The sequence below is a fragment of the Microcebus murinus genome, chromosome 1 (genome assembly GCF_040939455.1).
Source record: "Microcebus murinus isolate Inina chromosome 1, M.murinus_Inina_mat1.0, whole genome shotgun sequence".
Lineage (NCBI taxonomy): Eukaryota > Metazoa > Chordata > Mammalia > Primates > Cheirogaleidae > Microcebus > Microcebus murinus.
Window position 1 is genome coordinate 53,241,626 of NC_134104.1, and position 21,144 is coordinate 53,262,769.

General features: G+C 36.9%; 1 protein-coding gene across 1 annotated transcript in view; it reads right to left on the reverse strand.

Moving 5' to 3' along the window:
- Positions 1–21,144, reverse strand: part of MORC1 (MORC family CW-type zinc finger 1) — a 179,591-nt gene that overhangs the window by 102,585 nt on the left and 55,862 nt on the right. The window contains 4 exon segments of the mRNA XM_075998393.1: positions 2,290–2,354; positions 4,499–4,569; positions 5,297–5,376; positions 16,835–16,960. Of these exon segments, the coding sequence (XP_075854508.1) occupies positions 2,290–2,354; positions 4,499–4,569; positions 5,297–5,376; positions 16,835–16,960 (342 nt within the window).

Here is a 21,144-nt window from a genome sequence, read left to right on the forward strand (position 1 = left end):
AAAATGATGAGTTGGCTATTTAAAATTTTAGGTAGTTCCAAGAATGGATGTGATATGTAACCTTCTGCATGTTCGCAAGTCACCAAATACCCTACATAGATTGGAATGCGCCAGAAGATATTCTTGGGCTTTCTCTCTAACCTTTTCCAGAATAAAAGGTAAATAAAAGTTAATAAAGCAAGTTTACGAGGGCAACAGATATGAGTTCCTGTTTTCTGACTCTGACCTTCTATATTATGTTTTCTATTAGAATTATAAAAATAGAAATTGAGAAGCAGCAGACTATGATAGAAACAACTGTGGTAACAGGAAGCTGTGGGGAGCTATGAAAGTGCCTGGATGTGAGAGGCAGACCTGGCTTCAAACACAAGTTCTCTTTGTAACAACCATGTGACCATGGATGAGGCTCTTAAACTTCTGTCTCGTCTGAAAAATAGGAATGATACCTACCTAGCCACTTGGGATGTAGTGAAAACTAAAAGACATGATGTTAAATATAAACCTGGAACAGATTAGGTGCATAACAAATGTTATTTTTCCTTTCCCAACCAAAAATGGCACTAAATAAAATTCTTCCCTTAACTCACCCTGTAGCTCCCCTCCCTTCACAAAAATGGCCTTTTCTTTAGAGATTCATGACCCTGTGCTATTACAATTGATGTAAGATACTTATTGAACTGATTAAATGCACCTGTCATTAAAGTACAATAATAAAGTTCTATCGGTCCTTCTATGTGACTATGATATACACAGTACATAAGACTTTCTCAGGAAGTTCTTGACATGGGCTAATGTATTATGTATTTGTTAAATGCATGTATATCTAAGGTTAAACATATATCAATCAAACTTTTCTAAAAAGTCACTGTAACTTAATAATGAGATCCCAACATTTCAACAAAAAAGAGGACTGTTTTAGGTATCCCTAAACAGGGTATTACAGGATATAACATAGACACCCTGCAATATTAAGTGGTATGTTGATTGTCTTCAAATTTTTTAAAAACAAAATTTTACTATAAAGCCAAGTTCATGGCAACTGGCATTATGACTAATAAAATACAGATTGGTCATTTTTCATACATTTCACTATATGAACTGTTTCATACAGTGAGGTTGTTTCAATAAGGTTTTTCTTTTTTCTTTAGACCTTTCTAAAGTCTTGAGAGAGGACTTGGATTTTTAATTAAAATTTCTATGACATTTATTTAAAATATTCTTATAAATATACAAATAACATTTCAAATTTTACTTATTTTGGTAAGTGCATAATTAACATTTCAAATTTAAGTTTTGAGGAATGTTATATTTATATGTCAATGCATAATTCACCAAAAAATAATGTTGAAAACTCATCATACTTCCCTAAAAAATAATTCCTCAAAAATACTGCAGTTTTTAAAGTATAACCTTACTTGGATAGCAGTGATTATTTTCAGTTTAACTTGTTTAGCACCTGAGTTAGAAAGCAAGTCAACCTTATAAATAAAAATTCATTCATGTGCTACATAATTTCATTTTGGTCAATGACAGACCACATATATGATGGTGGTCCCATAGGATTATAATACCATATTTTTACACCTTTTCTATGTTGAGATATGTCTAGTACACAAATACCATTGTGCTACAAATGACTACAGTATTCAGTCCAGTAACATTCTTTACAGATTTGTAGCTAGGAGTAACAGGCTGTACCATATAGCCTAGGTACGTGGTAGGCTATACCATCTAGGTTTGTGTAAGTACGTGGTGACAATATAGCCTAATGACACATTTTTCAGAATGTATCCCATCATTAAGCAACATGACTTTATTTTTAATAGAGCCTAGCTAGCTATTTTTAACTATATATAAGTGATATAATTACTAACATTATTTCCTATTTGAAATTTTAAGCTATTTGACAATAAAGAAAGTAGGGCTAACCCTCCAGAATTTAAATGGCAAAGGACACAGAGGAAGAGTAAGTTGTCAGCCTGATCCCCTTGGAAGTTCTCTTCTTCATCAGCCCAAACAACCAAATGCTGAACGAATTTTTAACTTCTTTTAAGAAGTTTTAACATTATGCAGACACATACATGTACATGTAAATACATACTTTACAAATATTTTACATTGTTTATCTTGGTTGGGGCACCTTGACCATATTAAGATTCATACTGAAATATGTCACAAGTTGAAAAAGAGAAATTGTCACAATAACTACCAAATCTGCCTACTTAGAAATCAGAATTTGCTTTAAAGTAGCACAGAGAATTCTTGCAAACACAAAACATTATGCCTTACCTCCGCTTCTCTTTAAGGTTCTTATGCTTTGCTTCTACATCTTCCAAAGCTTTCTGTAATACACCCTGGAGAAGTACATTTGGTTGGAAGAGAACATAATGCCATTGAATTAATAAAAGACAAGCTGATATTATCCTATTATCCAAATATGTCAAAGGAAACAATTATAGCTCACATTGCCTAATGTAATTCTAGCATGGTAAATAATCAATACTTGATAAATGATTAAATTCCAGTACCTAAGAAGATAAATCAAATCCTAGCCCACTGTTCTCTTTGTGTACATATTCAGATGTCCTCTCTGCCTTTTAGAGAAAGATCCTTTACTCCCCAAAATGGCACAGTGGCTTTGACACAAACTACATGAACATTTTGCTGCATCATTCAATGTACCTAAGCTCTGGCTTTTATCTGTGAGAACAAGAAATTCTCAATTATGTTATCACTAAGAATTCTTTCAGGAAAAAAAAAAGATAATTAGAAAATTTTGTTAGTAGCCCAAAGAAAATGTCTCCTCCATATCAAATTTGGGTTACTTCTAATACTTTTCAAACTTTCCCTTTATGGGATACCCATCCCTAGGCTTTTTCCCTTCCAGAGTGCTCTTATGCCAATGCCCACATGTCTTTCTTATCTACTCTATTAATTTGCTATATTGATTCATTCACTACCCTATTCTAATGATAACAGGAATCATTCATTATTATTGTTCTCATACACATGAGATTAGACTTGTGATGTGCTTCATCCAACTGATGTGAGAAGTAGGCTTCTCTTTTGATGAGTATATCACTGACGGAATAATATTTTCATTGGCTTTCAAGTAAAAGAAAATGGAAAATTAGTTGGCAAGTATTTCATTTTAAATTCAATTGCCTGGAAGAATTTAAAAGGTGAAAAGTTCAGGCTATTCTACTTTGCTTTCTTCTCTGCCTTAAAGAATCCAGAGTGCACTGTGTCAAAGCAACAAAGCAAACTGGTCAAAGACATCCCCACCCTGCCTGACAGTGCACAGAGCACAGTGGCGGGGAGAAGTAATAGGCAAGGGCAAGAAGGAAAAGCAAGGTCCTGACCCATTGGAAAGAGTCTGGTTCTCTTGACTTACAAACACATAAAGCAAAGGGAATTGATTTCTTAGAAATAAAATTAAATAGCTTAAACTATAAAAAATCAATAACCAATATGATAAGTTTGCCTTTAACTTGAAAAAAAATAAATGAAAAAAAGTAAGAGAATTTGAGGAAATCCATGGATAGATTTAGCTTTGGGGCATGACCACTTGCTACTCTTTGATTTAATACCTTACTCATGACCCTTAGATATGAGAGTTCTTTATTAGACAGAGACTTGGTCCTGGAAATTTTAAGGGCAAATCACTGCAAGAATTCATATATTTAGTCTGTAAAACAGGATGAATAAAATGTGAAATAAAGCATTTCTTTCTCCATATTCTTATTTATACCTTTGTATATAAGTAAGCAAATAACTATGTTGCTTAATGATTCACCATGGTAGAAAGTTTTATACCATATTTCTGGTCAAAGTTAGCAAACTTACAGTATGTATCCTGCAGCAATATTCTTTTAGCTGCAATGCATTATAATTAATAATAATAGTTCTTTATAACTTATCCCACTTGTGGGCATAGTGCAAGGATTACAAAGAATGTTTATGAACTGAGTGGAGCAACTCATTGGAAAAGAGCTTTGTAAGCTGGAAGCATTGTTATTAATATTCATAATTATAGTACATAATTCCTAGCACTAGAAAGAAGGATTGCTTATTAGTCCTCTCCTTGCTTTCCCCATTTATTTGAGTCCATAGGGAGCTATAATTTGAATAGATATTTTCAAGGAGACTTGATAGGCTAGTTTTTTTCTGCCAGCTTTTTTATCATTTTTTCCTTTTCTCATCTTACTGTTCTTTTCATTTTAAAGAAGTGGGTTGTGATACTCTTCCCTATGGTTCCAAATTCACCCCATGTTCTGTTCATCTTTGTTCTCAGTCTCAGCTTTCCCCCAACTTGCTGGATTTCCTCTCTTTTCTCTGCAGTCATCTATTCTGTTTACCTGTGTTAAAAATCAACTTAATCTTCTGAGCTCATCTGTGTATAAAAGTTTGGGAAGTAAATGATAATAGACAACTATGCACAGGAAAAAGCAAATGACACTATTTGCCATTTAAGAAGACTACTCTTTACACATCGCACCTCGGCAGAAGACAAAGAGGTTCTGTCAGACTGGTTTACTTCAATTTGTGCTTCTTTCAACATGAGTTCAGCTGGAAGCAGAAGCAAGACAGTTATCATACAGTGAAATTCTTTCAAGCAATTTAAATGAGCGTTTTCCATACATTTAGCCATGACCAGTGAGAACAGGATACAGACTATAATCTCAGAAGACCCTACATTCCTTTCATAGTTTTTATGAATTTTAAGTCTTCTTTATATTGAGCTTCCACTTAGGCATGACAGGGCATAATATACACATATAAATTCAAAATTTATATGGGCATAAATATACACATATAAATTCAAAAGTCATGAGCAAAACTTTGGCTGACAGAAAATGCTTTAAAATCTACAAAATATGGATGTAGAGCTACTCTCCACTGCCAGATGCTTGGAGGGGGTAGCTTTGTCCCTGCAACGGGAGGAGTGAATATGTAGAATATCATTCTTAAAGTGGATGCAATGCTGATCTCCAAAATGACCTAACATAGCATCATGACAATCAGGGTTTCTAATGTATCAGTCTAGTTCCAAGTGTGTTCAGGATCATGCTTATAATAATAAATAATATCATAATTGAACAAACTCTGAAATGGAAAGAAAGTATCATGAAGTTCCTTAGAGGTAGGTACATGTGAGTAATTGTAGCTCCTACAACGCCCGGAGCAGTGTATGTCTCAGAGTAAGTGCACATTAAAAAAAAAAAAAGAATAAGTACACAATTAACATTTACTGAATGAATGAATAACAATAATGCAGGCTTAGGTAATCACATACCAATCTTTACTGCTTCTTCTGCCTTTTTAACTTCATTTTTAAATGCTCCTTTAAAAGAAGATGTGACATACAGATACTTTCTGTAAAGAAAAAAGAAGGAAAAACAGAATTAAGTCAGATTATCATTTTAAAGTATATAGTAAGAAAATATACTTTAGTAAAACTATATACTCTGGAGATACATAATTATTGAGAGATTCATTGAATAAGTTTTATCTAGCTGGTACTATTAGCAAACTTTATACCTAAGAAGAAACTCCTTTTCTTTTAATCCTTGGAAATTTTATTCTTGTAAGGGAACTTCAAGAGGGATGTAAGAAAATCTCTGTCTACACAAATGTTCACTTATATATACAAAATAGGATAGTTTTCTTAAAAAGAAAAATTTTCATGAAATTGCTCCATTATCAAAGTTTCTAGTTAATATGCACAGTTCTCTTACTCAGATCATCACTGACACTGGATAAACTGCTTCTCCCAGTCACCAAACAATTATCTCTAACTGAAATGCTCAGAAACACACATTAATATATCATTTTAAATTGCTAAAAGCTCATTTTCTACTTTATTGATCAAGAGGCCTATTTTCAAGGTCCATTGTTTTAGTGACAGCCAAGATGCTCTAGAACAATGAAGGAAAAAACTTATGTATGTATATATCCAGAAATTCAAAGAAGACAAAGCATAGATGATAAAAGCTCTGTAGAACAGAGATTCCCTGAATGAAGTTGAAACTATGTGCATCTGTTATAGGAGATTCTGGGAACCCAGCTTTTAAATATTGGTTTAAATCATCATAGAGAGAAACATTCCAGAATTACATTGGGTCTAAAAATGTTCAAAACTCTGGAAATCAATACAAAAAGAGTTAAATAGATTTTATACATTTAACAATGACAAAGATCTCTAAGATATAACTGTAAGTGAAAAACAAGTTATACATAATTTTGTGCTTTAAAAGAACTGTGTTTGTGTGTGCATACATGCATGTATGTGTAACTGTGTGGAAAACAATCTGGAAGAATATTTATTAAACTTCTAGCAGAGGTTCTCCTTTGGGGGAGATTATGGATTGCTAGACCACAGAATGAATGATAAGTGGACAAGGGAGCTTTCTGTAATTTGATTTTTTTGCCCCATATCTAATTCTGTATTGTTTAAATTTTTATTAATTTTACCATTTTATGAGCAAAACAGAACCCCTCTCCCACAAGAGAAACAAAAATATTAAGAAATACTGAGTAATATTGGGTTGCAGAAGTATAGATTATAACATGCTACAGCATTTTGAGTGACTGATTTGTCAGAACAACTTGCAGAAATTTAAACTTTTATTGATATTTAACTCTCACACTTGGCAACATTTGCCCAAAACACTTTGGCCAATATCAAATATTATATTTTAAAATTTAAGTTGAAAAAAACAGACTATAAGTAAAGAAAACTACAGTTCTGAACTTTTATTAATGCAAAAAAAATTAGCCCATATTTATAAATTACTACTACCTTGTAGTATTCAATCATAATTATTTTATTTTTTAAATTATGAGAGTTTACTTGGTTTAGTTACATTGTAAAACAATTATAACCCTTGGTCATTCCTTACAACATGTAATAAGGGGTGGGATCAAACATTTCCTGGATTGTGTAATGTTGACAGCTAGACCTGGACCTCTAAAATTTAGTAAATCGAGAATGAAAATAATTCCATCCACCATTACTCCTACCCCTATACCTGCACCTCCCTTATCCCCAAGCACTTGTTCATGTAAAAAACTCAGAAGGCCTTCCAGACTCCTCCTTTTCTCTCCACCCTGCATCCAATCCATCAGCAAGTCTTGCTGGCTCTATCTCCACAACAAATCTGTAATTCAGACATTTTTTTTAGCACTTCCACCATTACCACCTGACCTCAAGCCATGATAATTTCTCCCCTAGAATAATAAAGAAATGGTATTTATCCTGCCTAATCATTCCTCCTCCCTCTTGTCCCATGAAGTCAATTTTCCACTCAACAGCCACAGTCATCTTTTAAAATCAAGTGATGCCACTCCTCTTCTCAAAAATCATTCCATTCTCAACACAGCCACCTCTTGTCATATTGCTCCAGGCCTTCCCAGATCCAGCCTATCCTTTTCATCTCTTCCCACTCACAGGGCTCTAGCTAGACTAGTCTTTGACTCCTGCCTTTGTACTTACTATCCTCTCTTCCTGGAACCACCTTCTCACAAAATTCTTGCATGAGTCACTATGCTACCCACCCTCCAAGATGTCCCCTCATGGTTTTTGCCTCCTGGTATTCATGCCTTTGTGTAGTGCCCTCTCACAATGAATCTAGTCTGACCTGTGTGACCAACAGAATATGACAGAGGTGATGGTGACTGACTTGAGGCTGGATGCTAAAAGTTGTCAGTTTCCACTTGGTTCTCCTGAATTGCTCACTCTGGTGGAAGTCAGCCCCTGTGCCATGAAAATACTCAAGCAGACCTTATACAATGGCCCCTGTAAAGAGGAACCAACTCACTAGCCATGTAAGTCACCTTGGAAGTGGGTCTTTTAGCTCCAGTCAAACCATCAGAAACTCTAACCCAAATCTCTTAGCCACTTTATGAAAGACCCGCCAAGCCAAAAACAGTCAATAGAGTAACTCTCAAATTACTTACCCTCAGAAACTGAGTGATGATAAATGGTTACTTTCACTATTAAACCACTGAATACTGGGGTGATCTGCTATGCAGAGATAAATAACTAATATATTCATTCTTTCAATTTATTCAGCTCACTGCACAAAAGTTACTTCCTTGATTTCCTAACTAAAATAGGCTTCCAACCCTCCCATAATTCCTTATTCTTTGCCTTACTTTATTTTCTTCATAGCAGTTAGAATTACCTGATATTTTATCATCCATTTTTATTTACATATTGTCTTCCCTTCCCCACTAGAATATAAGCTCCATAAGGGCAGAAGTTTTCTGTGTTGCTTGTGCTGGATGTTTAATGCCTACAAGAATGTCTTGTACATGGTGACCATTCCGTCCATTTACTATTATTCTTCATTTGTATAATAATAACTGTACTTGATTTGTGAACATTTTGGGAACATTGCTGAGTGTTTTTACAGTTAAAATAAAACACTGTTTTATTTTAATCCTCAAACACCCCTAAGTTCCGGAGGAATTCCCAATTCTCAGTGGAAATCAAGGCTCAAGTAATTGCCAAAGATCTACAACTGGTAAATGACAAAATCAAAACTCAATTCCAGGTTTGGATAATCTAAATTTTGCTTCCAATCACTAAATATTAAATAATTTAAGATTATTTAAAAACTCAATACATACATAAGATGCACAGTATACAAAGGAGTCACTTTATAAAAATTATTAGTCTGGTAAGTAGGTGGGTGTGAGGGTGTGGGAAGCAGCCCTAAAAAATAAAGACTGTCTTAGAAGCACAGTGTTTCAGAGCATTCAACAAGAGAACAGAGTTAATGTCCCTGAATAACTTTAAAAGGACCATGCAGTTCCTATGAAAGCAGGTGACTCCAATTTCAACTCCTTTGGGCTCCTTTCAGCATTATGGGTCTAGATTAGGGGTCCTCAAACTTTTTAAACAGGGGGCCAGTTCACTGTCCCTCAGACCGTTGGAGGGCCAGACTAGTTTTAAAAAAACTATGAACAAATTCCTATGCACACTGCACATATCTTATTTTGAAGTAAAAAAACAAACAGGCAAAAACACCCACATGTGGCCTGCGGGCCGTAGTTTGAGAATGCCTGGTCTATAGTAAAGCAATGTTAATGAAGAATGGAGTTTTTCAAACAGATGCTTTGGTTCTGACTCCCTTAAAGCAGTGGTCCTCAACCTTTTTGGCACCAGGGCCTGGTTTCATGGAAGACAATTTTTCCATGGACCAGGGTGGGGTGGAGGATGGTTTCGAGATGATTCTAGTGCACTACATGTATTGTACACTTTATATCTATTATTACTACACTGTAAAACATAATGAAATAATTATATAACTCACCATCATGCAGGGAGCCCTGAGGGTACAACTAGACCATGCCACCTGAGGGTGATGGGAGACAGTGACACCGAAAGTGTGTTGCTTATGTCTAGTCTATTCTGTAATCTCATTTTGGTTGTTGTCACTGCAGAAAACCCTGCTTCACAAAGATAGGATGTTAGAAATGGAAGCAGACTTTTCAGTGCTTTTGTGGCAATCCTAGGACATTCAACCTTGGCTTTAATCCAGACGTATGGAGATTTGAAGTAGTCTTAAACATACTTTTAAGGCCACCACCATTTGCAATCTTAAGCAGTTGATCTTCTTCTAGCATGGACAAAATCAATTCACCTGCTTAGTCACAAATGGGTCACTGATCCATTCCTTCCCAGTATGGGGCTCTTTTGTGGTTGGAAAGTAATGCTCAAACTCTTATAAAAGCTGAGATAGGTGATCATGCACCAGCTAGGAGAAAGAAGGCCCTGGCTAATGTTTGAAACATGTCAAAAAACCCAGTGTTCACTTGTTGCCTCCATAATTCTAGTTTGGCTTTGAATGCAGCCACTTTATCTGCTGACTTGAACACAGTTGTCATTCTCCCCTGAAGTGACAGATTGAGTTCATCGAGCAGGTTGAATATTGAGCAGGGTCACACAAGTAAGCAAGTTCTGTGACCCATTCTGCGCCACTGAAATGTGCTGCCAGTGGTGACTGTTTTTCTAAAAGAAATGTCTAGAGTGGCTCTCATACCTCATAAACTCTAGCCAGTGATATACCTTTAGAAAGCCGTCTCCCTTCTGTGTATAAGAGAAGACATGTGTGCTCTGTATCCATCTCCTCACAGAGCTGTGTGAACAGACATGAGTTAAAGGCATGTACTTTAATGTGGTTGATAATTTTAATCATATCCTGAAAAATGTTTAGTTCAGGTGACATTTTTTGGCTAACCAGCATTTCTCTATCTACACAGTGCATAGACTCACAGTCAGAAGCAACCTCCTTCACCCAGTAGTGAAACTAGAAAGCTGCCCAGTCATAGCAGCCACTCTGTCCATACATATACCAACACAAAATGATCAATTTAGTTTTCCTGGTATGTAATCAATCATTCAAAGACTTGAATAGTCCTGAATCTGTCATGCTGGTTGGCAACAAAAGTGCACATAACATATCCTCATGCACATCCTCCTGAGAAATATATTGCACAAAAACAAGCACTGTTGCCTTGTTGTCAACATTGGTGGACTCATCAACCTGGATTGCATACCACAGTGACTCATTGATCCTCTCTGACAATTTTGCCTCGATATCCTCTGCTATTTCATCAATTTATCTAGTTATGGTGCTAGCCGAAAGAGGAATAAATGCCACCTTTTGAACTCCAGCCTCTCCTAAAAGTTCTCCAAAATGTCCTTAGCAGCAGGCAGCATCCACTCTTCACCAATAGTGAAGGGCCTCTTAGCTTTAGCAATGAGGTTAGCCACTAGGAATGATGCTGTCAGTGCAGACACATTTAATGAATTAGTAACCTGCAATAATTTCCTCTGTTCTTCATGTTCATATTTTTTTCTTTTGAAAAACTCCAAAGGCTTGTCTTTTAAGGCAGGGTGTTTAGTCTCCATGTGGCAAAGCAATTTTGAAGGTTTCATGGCTCCACTGCATAGCCGGTCACTATATATCATACAAAGCAGGCTTGGAGAATGTGAACCACCTTGTTGCAATGAACCTGCAATTTAAGTAGGACTTGGGCATTTTCTTTTAAATGCAGCTTTCATTTTGGTGGCAGTCTTAGAGTCTCCTGCTATCTCATCATTGGGTCTTTTCCCCTCTCCAAAGAAGCTCCCTAGCAACGTTTGTTTTTTATTCATTTTTGCTAGGGTTAGCTTATGGGCTTACCAAAACTGTGACTGAGACAAGTACACAGAAAGGGGCATGGATGGAAATGATAAATAAAACAATGGGAAGGCTACGTGCAGACTAAAATAAATGTCGGATTCTGACTTAAAGCCTGCCACCAGATGCAGCTGTATAATTGATGTACATCAACTCACTTGCCACTCTAAAGCCTGCCACCAGATACAGCTTAATTGTCACTTGCCACTCACTGATAGGGTTTTGATCTAAGTCTGCAAGCAACTGATTATTGTCTCTGTGCAGTCAAACCTCTCTGCTAATGATAATCTGCATTGCAGCCACTCCCCAGCACTAGCATCACCACCTTAGCACCACCTCAGATCATCAGGCATTAGATTCTCACAAGGAATGTGCAACCTAGATCCCCTGCATGCCCAGTTTATACTAGGGTCCGTGCTACTATGAAAATCTAAAACTGCCACCGATCTCACAGGAGGCGGAGCTCAGGCAGTGATACCAGCAATGGGAGCAGCTATAAATACAGATGAAACTTCATTCACTCACCAGCCACTCACCTCTTGCTGTGTAGCCCAGTTCCTAACAGTCCACAGATCAGTAGTGGTCTGCGGCCCAGGGGCTGGGGACTGCAGCCTTAAAGAGCTTTCAAAGGTGACTATTTTGCTCTTTCTTTTACTCCTAATATGCAGAAATTTAATGCTTATATAAATCTGAGAATTATTTCTCTACTAAAGCTACTGAATTCAAAGCCAAAGAAAATAGTAATGTTTGTTGCCTAAAATCAAGTAAAATAGCCATATAATAACCTCTCTATATTATGTTATATAAGCAATATTTAAAACTCCAAGAATTATAGACTTATAAAATCGTTAAGTTGAAAGGAACCTGAGAAATCACCTAGCTGAAATTCTTCCCAAGGTAATTTCTTCCATAATCTAGACTCCTCCAGGGACAAATTTGTACTTATCTTGGGTGGGAGCCCCTTCCACTGCTGGAGAGCACGAACAGCTCTACTACTCCCACGTGCACTCATGGCCCTCTCTGAGTTGTTATACCTCGTGCCGTGTCTGCTAGAGAAGGTAAATTTGCTATCATGGACATGCTGGTTTTAGTTATTACAGGCATTAAGTCTGTTAACTGGACCAGGGCTGGCATTCAACCAAAGCTATGTGAGTGACCAAACCCCTCTAAAGTGGCTTGTCCCCAAAGTTTCCCCAATAGTGAAGCTTTGAAAACTTACTCTTAGAGGAGCAAATGCTAGGTACCTCCAGCAAAGACAGCTCTGGAGAGCTTAAGTACATCCCAAACAATAGTGGGCTGTTGTTTCAGTCCTCTAGAACATCACAGTCATGGAAACACTGAGTCAAGGGGGACAGTGAGACAGCTACAATGGCTCCTACTACCTGACTTCTCTGAATACCCTTATACTAAACACCAATGGAAAAAGACATCTGTGTGTCTCTTCCTTTTAAAAACAGCCTAACATTCTCATGCTGAGCTAACTGTAACTGTCTTCTATTTCTATCCAGCCATCCAAGTTCTATCCTCTGCAATTCCAACTATCCCATGATGGCCTTTCACATTTTCACGTAGGCCCCAAGTCTTCTGTCCTCCATGGGATGACCCTCAGTTCTATCAATGACCCAAATAGTTACTTTTCTATGAACTAGACACATTTTAGTGAATCTGCATCCCTCCTAAAGGGTCCCCATCTGAGCATCTCCCTCCAGGCATGGTGTGAGCAGAACACAATTGGTATCTTGTTCTGCTTGCTAAGCTCCATAACCATTTTTAGCAAACCTGTTACACTATTTGTTTATACTGAGCTTGTGATCAATTAAAGCATCTGTGCATTTTTTTCATACAAATCACTGTCAAGTATACTTACACAATAGCTTTTTTAATCTAAATACAGATCTGTACATTATCTATATTACATTTACCCTTTAGACTTCAACTGTTTCACATCTTGTTTTTGTTATTCCTAAGATATTCCTTGTAGATCAGGGTCAACTATGAACTCAAGAAGCAAAAATACTTATTTTAGATATTATCCAAGTTACTGATTAAAAACAGCTTGGTACTGGCACAAGAACAGGGACATTGACCAGTGGAACAGAACCAATAACCCAGATATAAAACCATCCTCATATAGCCAACTAATTTTCGATAATCCAGACAAAAACATACACTGGAGAAAAGAATCCTCATTCAATAAATTGTGCTGGGAAAACTGGATAGCCACATGTAGAAGACTGAAACAGGATCCATACCTTTCACCTTGCACAAAAACCAACTCACACTGGGTAACAGACTTGAACCTTAGGTGTGAAACTATTAGAATTCTAGAGGAAAACGTTGGAAATACTCTTCTAGACATTGGCCAAGGCAAAGAATTTATGAAGAAGACCCCAAAGGCAATCACAGCAGCCACAAAAATTAATAAATGGGACCTGATAAAAAAATTAATAAATGGGACCTGATTAAAAAGCTTCTGCACAGCCAAAGAAACTGTCAAGAGAGCAAACAGACAACCCACAGAATGGGAGAGACTTCTCACAAGCTACACATCCAATAAAGGGCTGATAACTAGAATTTATTTAGAACTCAGGAAAATCAGCAAGGAAAAATCAAACAACCCTATCAAAAAATGGGCAAAGGACATGAACAGAAATTTTTCAAAAGAAGACAGAATAGTGGCCAACAAACATATGAAAAAATGGTCAACATCTCTAATCATCAGGGAAATGCAAATCAAAACTGCAATGAGATACCACTTATCTCCAGTGAGAATGGCCTTTATCAAAAAGTCCCCTAACAATAAATGTTGGTGTGGATGCGGAGAGATAGGAACACTCCTACACTGCTGGTGGGACTGCAAACTAGTTCAACCTCTGTGGAAAGCAATATGGAGATACCTTAAAGTGATACAAGTAGATCTACAATTTGATCTGGCAATTCCACTACTGGGCATCTACCCAAAAGATCAAAAGTCACTTTATGAAAAAGACTCCTGCACTTAGATGTTTATAGCAGCACAATTCACAACTGCAAAGTTGTGGAAACAACCCAAGTGCCCATCAATTCATGAGTGGATTAATAAATGTGGTGTATGTATACCATAGAGTACTACTCAGCTTTAAGAAACAATGGTGATATAGCACCTCTTGTATTTTCCTGGATATAGCTGGAACCCATTCTGCTAAGTGAAGTATCTCAAGAAAGGAAAAACAAGCACCACATGTACTCACCAGCAAATTGGTATTAGCGGATCAACACCCAAGTGGACATATAGGAATAACATTTATTGGGTTTCGGGCAGGTGGGAGGAGGGAGAAGGGGATGAGTATATATAAATACAATGAGTGAGATGTGCAACGTTTGGGGGATGGTCACGTTTGAAGCTCTGACTGGAGGAGGGAGGGAAGGCATGGGCAATATACGTAACCTTAACATTTGTACCCCCATAATATGCTGAAATAAAATAAAAATAAAATAAAATAAAATACTAGGAATGAAACCAATGACACAACACTAAAAATTTCCTTCTCGTCTCTGAACTAGACACATTTGGTTAAAGTAGCCAAAACAACTATAAATGCATCCACACAGATGCAGTAATGTTTGTTACAAAAGTATAGAAAAATAATTGAACATGAAGTATAGTCATTTATAAGAACAAATAATACTTCAGGGTTACAGCATCCTGTTAGGGGTACCTTGGTTTCCCATTTCATTTCTGGAAGTTTATTGGGGCCAGAGTGGCCAAGTAGACAGAGTATTTAACCACTCTTTAATACTCCTCAAATGGCTTTAGTTTGGACAAATAGGGTCAACCCCAATTCTTAATCTGTTCTAATACTGCCATTAGAACTAGAATATCTTTTAGGAAGGAAAAGAAAAGTAGGGATTATCCCATTAGGAGTGGGATAACACAGAGGAAATGTCACATATTTCTTACACAAGGCTTTTGCCATCAGAGAACCTGTGAGGGTAATTACATGTAAGTAAATATGGCAAATTGAGAGAGATGCCAGCCCTAAGTGATAAAGCCATAAAGGAATAAATCTTTCTATACTGTAGATACCAAAGATTAGATTTAACAGTTTATCAGAGCTCCAAATAAAACTTAGCAAAGGTTCAAGCCTCTTTAAATTTCTTTTAGAGAGAAAAAAAAAAAATATATATATATATATATACACACATACACACACACATTACACCTACTTCCTAGGTAATACAATATCTAAGGATATCACAAAATGGGAAACAGCTATTACTTGATATAAGTAATAATTTAGATAGATAAAATTTAATTTACAAAAATTCTCTCAGAAAACTGAGACAAATCCACATTTTCCATTGGCTTAAACAATTTTTACCCAATCTCACTGAAAGAAACAATTTAATTTGAAAAGATCAGCTATATTGATTGATCCAGGAGACCCTTGGTATTTCCCAGAAGAATAAGACTGGTAAAACAGAAACACTACATTGATATTTATTAGGGAATGAATAGACTGATTTATAGGGAAAGTCTCAAGCTTGGTACACATTATTTTCAAAAGAGGATCTGCCATATAACCAGAAACCAAAAGTAAAGCTTTTGAGGCATCCATTGGAGTGTGGTCAGGGAGTACAATATAGAGATCTATAATTTTAATGTTAATATCTATGAGTGATGGCAAGGCCCCAGGACAGCAACTGCTTTTTCATCAGAAATAGACAAGATGACAAATCTAAGTATGTTCTTAAGAGTTAATGTGATATAGGGGAAGAAGCTTAGAATTTGGATTGGTAAAGAATGTGGAAGCAAAAGATTTGAGTTCTTTTCCAGTTTTGACATTCCCTTATCTCTAAAATGGTGATGATAAAACCTAACCTACAGTGTCACTACAGAAATCAAATAAAATAGTGCAGATAAAAAGGCACACATACAGACAATGTACAAGCATTAAATGTTGATGTTAAGCTCCTCAAAGCTTAACATGTTGATGTTAAGCAGTAGATGTTAAGCTCCTCAAAACTAGAATTAATCTTATCTTTCTTATGCTTTATACCTAGCACAATCTCAGACTCACAGAAGAATTTGATAAGGATTATGTCTATAAATACATGACCACCCAGGAACTACACCAAAAAAAAAAAAGATCATCTAGTTGCATGCATAGTTGGGCAAGATAGATTTCATAATATGAAAATGTAAGATTAAAACCATTTATGCCAAAATATAAAGAATAATATTTAAGTGAACCAGATATGTATTTATAAATATGTTTATTCTCTCTATATAATACACCCAAACATATATGTATATGGCTTAATAGTTTAAATGTATTGTGTACAAAGAAAATATAAGTGAACTGTGATCTTTTAATGGAACATCACAGTCAAAGCACTTGAGATTCACTGAAGTAAAAACAAATTTCTACTTGGGATGATTATCTAACTTAATGTTAGATAACAGCAGTATGTTGCTATTATTGCCAAATATTTGTTCATATCTAATTACGCCTTAGCAAACCTTCCCAAATGTAGTTTAAAGTTTATTTACAATGTAAAAATCTTACTATCAAAGTTAATGCCCTCACTTCAAAAATTCTGGGGAGCATATCAATCTTACAAATAAAAACTACAAAGATAATTAAAGGAAGATGACTTACCTGGGTCTATAGAGGCAATAACATAGGTGTTTAGTTTTAACTTTTTTGGCTTGAATGAATATTCTCATCCATGGGTCAAAATACAGAACAGATGTGTAGGCTCTGAATGACCATCTCTCTGGAAAACTGGAATAGAAAATACCAAAGGCCGCAATGTAGAGGACACACGAAATCTCTTTGACAAGAAAAAATCAGACTATCAGGTTATGATGGTTACAACTAGAATCTACAGGAACTTTTCTTCTAAAACTAATGATGCCACAAACACTAGCAAATCTTTCAACACTCACTTCATTAAGCAAGCCTCTAAATACAAGGGCCTATATAAATAACCTACACATTGGTGAGAACTGAACTTTTGTTGGCAACCAACCAATTCTAAGTAGACATATTTTCAATAGAAAATATACTTTTGGTTAACACGATTGACCCAGAAGGACAAAATCAAGTCAAATAAAACAATCCCCCTGTTCAAACATAACAAAAAGAATCTAGGTTCACATGAATACAAAGCATTTCTATTAAGTTACTGTAAACAGTGGGCCACAATAAAAATGTTTCATTTGCTTTTAAAATTATGAACATGTAACATAAAACTTTATTCCACAAGTACAGTAAGTACTAAAATATGTATTTATGGCCAGGTGAGGGGAGGAATCTGATGACCTGCTAAGTGGAAAAGGAGAAGAGAGAAAAATAAAGAATGGGAAGGCAATAAAACAGGAGCAGAAACAATGTAAACAGCCTATGAAGAAAACTACCCTTGTAAAACTGCACACTGGGAAATCACCAAGTCACTGTATACTAATAACTCCGGGACTTTCCATATTAAAATCTGTAAATCCTCTCCAATTAGACAAAGAAATAAAGATCAAAAACAAGACCAGCAATGCTTAAAAAGCAATGCTTTTTACTACTGGGATGCAGAAAAGGCTACTATTAAGGACTACAAGGTCAGATAGAGAGCACAGAGCAGTAAATCCATCATTTTTACAATTCTACCTCAGTTCAGAGTGAGACAAAGATGATGAAAAGGAAATATAAGGGGCTATGTAAGGGGTTCCACTCAACACGATGACACCATTGCCAGTTACTCAGTAAGACAGGAGAGAGCTCCAAAGAATTTTCAAAAATGAAGATGAAGCCATAAGAAACCAAAGGATTTTCTGGTTGCTTATAACTTTCTTCAGACAGGATCTGAAGCTGATTAAAGAGCCAGAATTTCTTTTAATTGTTTAAAAAGAAATTCTTTTAAAACAAGTCTCCCAAAGAATTTTCCCAATATAGTGGTGGACTCATCACTATTATTGCATAAATCTAATACTAATGAGTTTTTAATATAACAAGATAGGCTGTCTGCATGAGGATGACATAGTACAGTAATGTGTTTGTTTTTAGTATACCAGAAGCTGCACAGTTAAGTATGTCTTCACCTGTTAAAAGAAAATTAAAAAATTACCTTGGGATGCTTACCATTATTTAAATCCTTTCTGGATCTACTATTCGATATTGCTCTTAGAGCTAGTAGCTTTCTTTTGACTCTCCTCAAAGCGGATACGTCTCTATCATTTGACGGTAAAAGTCAAAAGTAATTCAGAGCCAAGTTTGAGAATTTGGGAAATATGGTGAGAGATCAAACCAACTAAATAAATTTTGGTTAAAAACATACATATAAATACATTAATATTAAATATATATACACAAACACTAATATTTCTACCTTTTGATAACTTGGTTTATTCACTCATTCAATAACTATTTATACATAAATATGCATAGCACGCATGTTGGGGATCCTCAAGATCTCCTCTATGGTAGGAGATCCACTGGAAGGACTCATGGGCCTTAGCACATAATTGTACTCATGGCTAAGATGTATCACAGTGCTGCAGCAAGGATATACAGTGGCTCATAAGGGGAAAATACAGGTGGAGTCTGGAGGAATCTATCTGCTGGTTTTCTTATGTTCTCTGTCCCTCATAGAGAGTAACACAGGGCACACTCCTCCCTTAGCTATGACAATGCAACAACATGTGCATGTTTCTGTCTCGGAAAGCTCAGTAGAGACTCAGCATCCAAGCTTTCTATTGAGAGCTGGTCACATAGGCACCTCCTGCCTAGCACGTATCAAAGCTCCAGAGTCCCAGGAGGAAAGTAGGTTTTCAGCATAAGCCATATTGTTTGCAGAGTCTAGACCAGGGGTCCTCAAACTTTTTAAACAGGGGGCCAGTTCACTGCCCCTCAGACCGTTGGAGGGCCGTTGGAGAGTGTGGCACACATTCCACACATGCGCACTGTGTGCATGAGACGAGTCGGCTGCTAAGCAGGACAGGCAGTGATAACAGCAGCAAAAACACCTGGCGGGCCGTATAAATGTCCTCGGTGGGCCACATGTGGCTGGTGGGCTGTAGTTTGAGGTCTAGACTCTAGACACAGCAAACTACCCTTATCAGCTAGGAGAAGTATAGGGAACTGTTTTCCAGCCACATTCCCAAAACCTTGCCATGGACCAAATTTGCAAGCCAGCCTTTCTAAGGATAGACACCTGCTATGTTAACCCTTTTCTACTCACATGCCTACTTTTGCAAGTTCCTGTTTTATTTGTGACAAACAGAATGGTAATACTTATTTGTGATGTCTGCAATAGAAAGAAGACAGAGGTAAATATAAAAACCATATATGAAATGGACTGCCCCATTGTAAATACCAAACTTCTTTATGTGATTTATAAGATCCTTCATGATCTGACCCCCACTTAATTCTTCCCACCTCATCTCTTGTCCGCTTCAGCCCAGCCATTTAGAATCACTTTCAGTTCCCTAGAAATAAGGTCATGCTTTCCTATCCCCAAGCCTCAGCATATTCACCTCCTCAGCCACTCTTGGTGAGCTCCTTTTCATCTTTCACCAAGGATGCAACCTTGAGATCTCACTTCCTCTGGAAGCCTTACCTCACTCCCCAAGAGTGGTGAAGCCTCTCCTCCATGCTCAGCTCCTTCTGCACCTCCTCATCACAGCACTTGCCACTCGGTGCTGGCACTGCCTGTTTATTCATCTGCATGCCCATCAGGCTGTAAATTCCATGAGGCTGGTGTCCTCATCGGTAAGTATTTGTTGAATTAATGACAATCATTCAGGACTTTCCTGGCTTAATTTAGAATGAGCAACAGAGGGTGTTCCCTACATAGAAGGCCTTTTTAATGACAGCTTATCTTCAATGACAATCAGTCTCTATAAATAAAGCCGTTCACTTGGCAAATTAAAGATACAACATGCTAAGTAGTCAGGATATCTTCTGGAGATAAAAAAAAAAAAATACTAGTGTTCTCTATTCACCAAGAACTGCTTCCTATACATTATTTTTTAGGAGTTTTTCTTCTCGTTTCCTCCTAAATGTCTTTCTTTTCTGTCTCCTTATGCTTTGCCAGAAGTGTCCAAATCTCTTTCTCTCTCTCTATTTAACTGGCTGTGATAAAAAACTGAAGAAAGCAAAACCCCGCACACACACACACAAACTCACTCTCTCTCTCTCTCTCTCTCTCTCACACACACACACACACACACACACACATTCTCTCTCTCTGTCTCCCCCCCCACACACACACACACAATCACATGATAGATGTGGGGTAAGAGCAGAGAATTTTAAGACAAAAACGGACTTTGTAGTTTGTGGAGTATAATAGAGGGAGATGGAACCAGAATCAATGCTTTTGTCCCAGGCTCAGCAATGGGTGTGCTTAAAAGTCTCTAAGTTAGCCTCTAGCTGTGGCTGTGCCCTTTGTTTGGCCTCTTCCTTCTCCTAATTTGTCCATATTATTCTGCTGCTGTTTTAAACATTGCTCCATGTGCAGTACATCGCCAAACTGTGTTAAGGGTAGGAGAGGGTTCAAGAAGTAGGGCTCCATGGCTAACGCCATGCCTCCCTATCCACTGATTCAAATTCTCTGTGGCTAGAGTCTGGAAATGTGAGTTTTTTTAAAGCTACCCAAGTGATTCCTTTAAATCTGCCAGGTTTGGAAACCATTGCCTGGTAGACTTAGTGGACAGGGTGGTAGCAAGGCAGGTTGCCTGAAAGGGGAGGAGAACAGTCTTTCACAGGTATTTGGACCTAGAACACTAGCCAAGAAATGCAACCCTTACGTTATTCACATTGTGCACACAGACAACAGTCTCCCATCCAGCCCAATAACTGAGCTACCCTTATAAGGTCCGGTATTGAGAAAATGACTCTAAACTCCAGACTAAACTAGGTTCCTTTTGCAATCTCAGAAATGCCATATTTTTATTCACAAAATAGTATATATTATA